Source organism: Triticum urartu, chromosome 7 (genome assembly GCF_003073215.2).
Source record: "Triticum urartu cultivar G1812 chromosome 7, Tu2.1, whole genome shotgun sequence".
NCBI classification, from domain to species: Eukaryota; Viridiplantae; Streptophyta; class Magnoliopsida; order Poales; family Poaceae; genus Triticum; species Triticum urartu.
Window position 1 is genome coordinate 186741594 of NC_053028.1, and position 5865 is coordinate 186747458.

At 46.9% G+C, this 5865-nt stretch overlaps 1 protein-coding gene across 2 annotated transcripts; it reads left to right on the forward strand.

Annotated features, from left to right (window-relative positions):
- The first annotated feature begins 2616 nt into the window (after positions 1 to 2616).
- On the forward strand, positions 2617 to 5315 carry LOC125524594. Of its 2 annotated transcripts, XM_048689630.1 has the most exons (4): positions 2619 to 4004; positions 4148 to 4207; positions 4585 to 4712; positions 4863 to 5315. In XM_048689630.1, exons 1-3 carry the CDS (start codon positions 2946 to 2948, stop codon positions 4591 to 4593), a joined length of 1128 nt encoding a protein of 375 aa, XP_048545587.1. In that variant the 5' UTR covers positions 2619 to 2945; the 3' UTR covers positions 4594 to 4712; positions 4863 to 5315. The 2 variants fall into 2 exon arrangements, with proteins under 2 accessions (XP_048545586.1, XP_048545587.1); XM_048689629.1 differs by having other exon boundaries at positions 2617 to 4004; positions 4148 to 4712.
- Positions 5316 to 5865: the final 550 nt, after the last annotated feature.

Sequence of the window (5865 nt, forward strand, 5' to 3'; positions counted from 1 at the left end):
AAAAGGTCAGCAAATGCCAAATGATATTGCCCATTCTTCTCTTCCACTGCTTATCCATTTATGATGGCCTTGATCTCCTCCAGCTTCACATTGCTCTCTTCAATTGTCTTCTTGAGCTCATCAATGTGGCTCTGCAAATTCTTTCTCTCTTCAGCTAGCTTCAACTTCATGTTCCTAATGACACTAGCTTGAGCAGCTGCTAAGTTCTTAACAGTGTCATACTTCTCTTGCAACTTGGTGGTTTCAGCATCTTTCCTTTCTATCACCGCCCTCTGCTCCTAGGCATCCATAAGTGCATTGACATCGTCAACCAACTTCTCAAAACTGGCCTAGAGTTTCTTTTTCTCTTGTGTCAGGTCATGAACAACAAATGAATGCATCAGACTGTCCTCATTCCTGTCTCTCTTACTCTGTTCATACATGAACCATAACTTGGATAGTGCATTCTCAAGAGTACTGGACCAAGATGGATCAATCCATTCTACTAGTCCATAGTTTTTACCTTCCTGAAAAAAGAGTATTAACATAAAGAATTACATAACAGTGAGTTGCTTACAATGATGGTCCACATTACTTTATACTAAAATTCAGATCATGCAAGCTCAAGCTCAAGAAAGAATATTTAAACATATCCTAAAGTAAACATCCTAAAGTAAACAGTGATTTGCTCTCAAGTAAACAACTACTAAGTAAACAATGATGGTGTGCTAATCCATGCATCTTCTGTCTTAAAATAAGCTAACATGGCAGAGTTAACAAAATGACCTAACTAAACAATGTTGCCAGATCCAGACTAAACAATGCTACCAGAGTAAACAATTAATGAATCCACTGTCCAAACTTCACAATATAATACAATGCCTGCTGCCACATTACATGTCCATGGCAAACAAATGACAGATCTGTTAAGTTAATCCACAACTTCCAATTAGTTAAGTTGGAACAATACCTTCTCTGCACAACAAAGAATCCTCCTGCCAGTGTGAATCCCTTCGAAAGCAACACGCCTCTCTGCTGCCTTCCCGTGTCCATGGCACAAAACATGCATATCTGTCTCAGGGCCCTCGAAATCTGAGTCTTTGGTGCTAGCAAGAACCTGGAGTGCAAAGGAATGACAGAGATGCTCTTCATCGTTCGAAAAGAAGCTCATTCAAGAAATCCCCAAATATCAAACTCTAACCCAAACTCTGAGAACTCATCTAAATGGTGCCGTTGTCGAAAGCTGAGCTCATGTACTCCACGGTGTGCTCGCTGCTATCCGACCCATCACTCCACGACATCATGGCGCTGCGGCGGTGACGGATGTGGCGACCAAGAACAGAGCGAGAGCGAGCGGAGAGCGAGAGATGCGCAAGCGAGGAGTGAGCAAGCAGAGTGGATAAGGAGCAACGGTTCACGCTTTTGACTGCTAGGACCGAACGGCAATGACGGCGCCGTCTAACGCCGTCTGCTGGCTGTCGGGATGGCCTGGAGTGCCGCGTAGGCGAAAAACGGGCCCTACCTATTATAAACTCACTTAACACGGCCCGATCCGCCGATCAGTGGTTTTTGCAACAAAAAAACGCAAAACGTGGTGCTTTCTACAGCGAATCTGTATCCTAGTGTTTTTCGTAAATCTAGCCTTCAAAATGATGGTTTTATACAATTTACTCTTCAGGAGAAGAACTTGTTGATTCATCAACCGTTTACCCACTAAGTTGGGTTCGGGGAGGGAAATTGCAATATGCTTTGGAGCGTTTACAACTCTTTTCTTCTGCCGATTAGGCTTAGTTGAGCCATCGGCCTCTACTGCTGCACCACCTTGCGCAACCTTAGATGCCTTTGCAACTTCCTTTGTTGCTTTCTTTGCTGCCTTCCTTCTGACTTTTTCTCCAGGAAAGCCATCATGTCTTTTTAAACAGGGAGGATCAGGAATTGCATTTGGTTCAAGAGGTGGGCGAATAAATACATGAGTGGGAGCCGTTCCAGGTGTCTGAAGATCTTGCCATGGCAGTGAGTAAATGCGAATTTCAGAGCATACTAGGGATTGACATATCTGAAATAATACCATCCTGTAGCCCAATATCTGCGAATTTTCTAAAGCAATGCTTCGTGTCATCTGCATTTACTTTATTCCCCCAGTTCCACTTCCACCCCTTCCAGAGTAAAGAGGAGATAAGGATTCTTCTATGATCCCGCAGCTGAGAACATCTCCAACAGAAGCATTATATAAACGCCGCGCGGTATAAAAACTATTTTTAGCGTCTGCGGACCCGGTTTGGAATCTACAGCAGCCGTACAAAAAGCGCGCGCTATAACTAATGCAACGCGCGCATCAAAAAGGCATCGCGCGCAGCATATTTAGTGCGCCCAGTCGCGTGCGCTATAAACTCTGGGCTGCTGCAGATGGGACCGCTTGATGGGACCGTTGGACTCGCACGCGCAGCATATTTTACAGCGCTCGTTGGAGCAAACGTCTTCTAGCGCCCTAAAAAAATCTACTTGCGCGTTGTAAACCTATTTTTTGGGCGCCGCGCATTGGGCGGCTGTTGGAGATGCTCTGAAAAAGCTTTTCATGATGCTCACCTGCGTCCTTGCATGCACTGTTGTCCTTCATTCTCCGGTTGCAGAGCACGCCACAGTTGCTTTACCGGCTGTCGATGAAGTGCTGTTCACGCTGGCCACCACCGTCCATGTCCATCAGCTACTAGCTAGCAGACCTGTCTGTCCAGTTCCCACGCTTCAGACCCCCGTCTTTATATAAGGTCGTCTTGACCTGTCGCCGTGGATCATCAAGTCGTCGAGCAGGGGGAGCCGCCGTAGTGAATATACACACGTGAACCCAACCCATTTCCCACTGCCGATGCCGATAGAAATGCAGTCCAGCTCCTGCCCAAGCAAGCAAGCACCAAACCAAAGCAGCGCGCCGGAGGGGAGTCGGGGAGGAGCAGGGGGGAGTCAGGTCCATGGACCTGCCAGCGAAACGGGGCTGGCTTCCGCCGCTCAGATCGACGGGTCCCGCGCTGGAGGCAGGGGGCGGAGCGGTGGAGGAGCCGGGGCCTCGGAGCAGGAGGCCGACCCTCGGGGCTCTGCTTCAAGCCAGGGTTTCAATCGACCTCGGAATCCACAAGCTCGACATCGATGGAGATGAGGACAGAATCAGCGCGCTCCCCGACGACGTCCTCCTAGAAATCCTAGAGCGCCTCGACGACATGCGCGAGGCGGTCCGCGCCGGCGCACTCTCCACGCGGTGGCGGCACCTCCCCCACCGGCTCTCGCACCTGGTCCTCGACATCATGCACTTCGGCTTAGGCACTTCGACTTCGAGGGCCGACCTCGGGGGAAGTTCTTCGGCGGTCGAGGCCATGCAGGCGTACACACGCGCGCTGTACAGGTCACTGTCTCCGTGTCCTCCTCCGGCTGGCTGCAAGCGCGCTATCAAGACCCTCATCCTACGTTTCTTACCTGTGACGGACCTGACCTCCATAGGCCACGCCGTGGAGGACGTTGTCAGCCACGGTGAGACTGAGTTTCTTGGATTTTACATCTACTCGCCAGACCGTTATGGTCGGGAGGGGATCATGTCCTTCTCCACCACCTGCCCAGTTGCCTTTCGGTGGCTCACCAAGCTTACGTTCCTTAACCTTTCGTTGGTCAATTCTGACATCAACAAGCTCATTACTGATTGCGGTAGGCTCAGAATCCTCACCCTGCTTTCCTGCCATTTTCCGGGCTTTGAGCTCAAGATCGACGCGCCATTCTCCGGGCTCCACGAGCTCTACTGCGTAAACTTCTATTGGGCATCGGTCGAGTTGATCGATGTACCCAAACTTACAGAAGTGTGGTACCAAGAATCTGAGGGCCACGGAATCCCTCTGGTGCGGTTCGGCCACGTTCTGCAGCTTCGCCATGTGTCCCTCCTTTGTCGTGCCACAGACTCTGGTAGGCGATTGGCACTGAGCGAGTATCTACCAGGGACGGCCAGGAATTTTTCTGAGTTGCATCTCCATTTTGCCTGCCAAATGGTGAGTTAATTTCGATGTGCCACATGAGTTTTTGTCCGCGTCTAAATATTGTATGTTTTTCTTCTTCTCCAACAATTTCATCTTTCGACCCGCAAAAAAAAAACAATTTCATCTTTCTATTTGTGTTCCTCTTCTTATTGCAGATCTGGATTCATATGGAACATCCGAAACAGCTCACTGCTACATTCAGAAACCTGACCAATGTGCGAAAAATGGCTGCAGAGGCCGAGCTCCACTGAACTCTATATACATTTCTCAGCCAAAATACCTTTTCCATAACTCAAAAAAATCTGAAAAAATGTTTTCATGTAGACATATACTTAAAGTATACGTGTACAAATTTTCATAAACATATGTATTCATATGTGATGTATACAAAAAAGACAAATACATAGATTGAAATAGGCTTTTTCTTTGTTGTATTTGTGTCAGATTTTTGTCTTTTTTGTGTAGCATGCAAATGATCAAATTAGTTACTGAAAATTTATACATACTTAAAGAATATGCATATGTATTTGTACAAAAAAATTGGCATTTTTTGAAACTTTTAAATATATTTTGATTTTTTTTGGTAAAACAGGCTTCCTGAAGCCCGGTCTCTGCGACGCCTCACTCACCAATGTGGAACTTTTTGGTATCTTTCCGGAGTATGATCTGAGCTGGACCATTTTTTTCCTTGAAGCTGCACCTGCACTGCAAAATTTCAGAGTACGTCTAATACTTAATCTTCTCTAATTTAAAATTTAAATGGCAAATATGCTTTAACTGCATCGTTCTTGTTCCTATGTTTTCCTGCACGGGCTGATTGCGAGTTTAAGTGTAACATGTATTGTTTATTTTCTATTTCCATGCATGAAGTTGTCTCGAGAACGGCATTTGTGTACCGACTGTGCCATGAAGACCAATGTAGTGTGGGAGCCATCCAAGATTTTAAGCACCTGAATTTGAAGTTGCTCCGGATGTCCGGGTTTGAGAACGAAGACAAGGTGACAAACTACATAAGGCTAGTCATGGAGCAAACTGTGGAGTTGAAGAGAATCGAGCTGCATGATGAAGACCCATGCAAGAAATGCGATGCCATTGACCCGAGGTCGAGGAGACCCCTGGTAGATGAAGCTCGTAGGCGTCGGATTAAGGAGAAACTTGCACATGAGTCATCCTCATCCGTGGAGATAATAATACTCCCTCCGTCCCAAAATAAGTGTCTCAACCATGATACAACTTTGTACGAGACACTTATTTTGGGACAGAGGAGAGGAAGTAGTTGATGGATCTGGTCAAGGAATGCAGCTACCGGAGTGAAAAACTAAAGATTGTGTATGACTACTAGGTACTGATAGCCTGACAATGTGTGATTGCTGTGGACCTCAGAGTGTAGCTAAATTATGTGTGCTGCAGTTTGGATGCATGCTTTTCTTTTCACTACTTGCCTAGTGTATTTTGATTTGTTCACCTGCTTCGGCACATAGTAGCCGGAAACGGGTAACGGTGGGTCGTCCCTCGATCCGGATTCACCGACCCGGAATCAGATTCGGGAACGAGGGTCGATTCGGTAAGATTCGATGCGGATTCGGCGTTTCCGCAGCTGGATCGTCGATTCAGGTTCGGCGACTCGACAGCCTTGGTTCTTGAATCGATCGAGTAAGCAAAAGATCAGCCATATCAATCACGAACTCCTCGTTTTACTCTCTGTCCCGTTCTTTTCCACTCCCCTAAATAACTCCTCGTTCTGCTCTCCAATTACTCCAAGGCTGCTAATAAATTTTCCATTGAGAAGGAGATGATGTATTTTAGTCTTCATGAATCAATGATGCAGCCAGTTGCTCCCAGCCCAGCCAGTTCCCTGTATAAGTACTCCCTC

What these genes read in the sequence shown, in the direction of transcription:
- LOC125524594 (XM_048689629.1), top strand. Translation starts at nt 2,946, where the DNA reads ATGGACCTGCCAGCGAAACGGGGCTGGCTTCCGCCGCTCAGATCGACG. An exon ending in TCCATTTTGCCTGCCAAATG is followed by an intron (nt 4,005 to 4,147) that starts GTGAGTTAATTT and finishes TTCTTATTGCAG; the next exon opens with ATCTGGATTCATATGGAACA.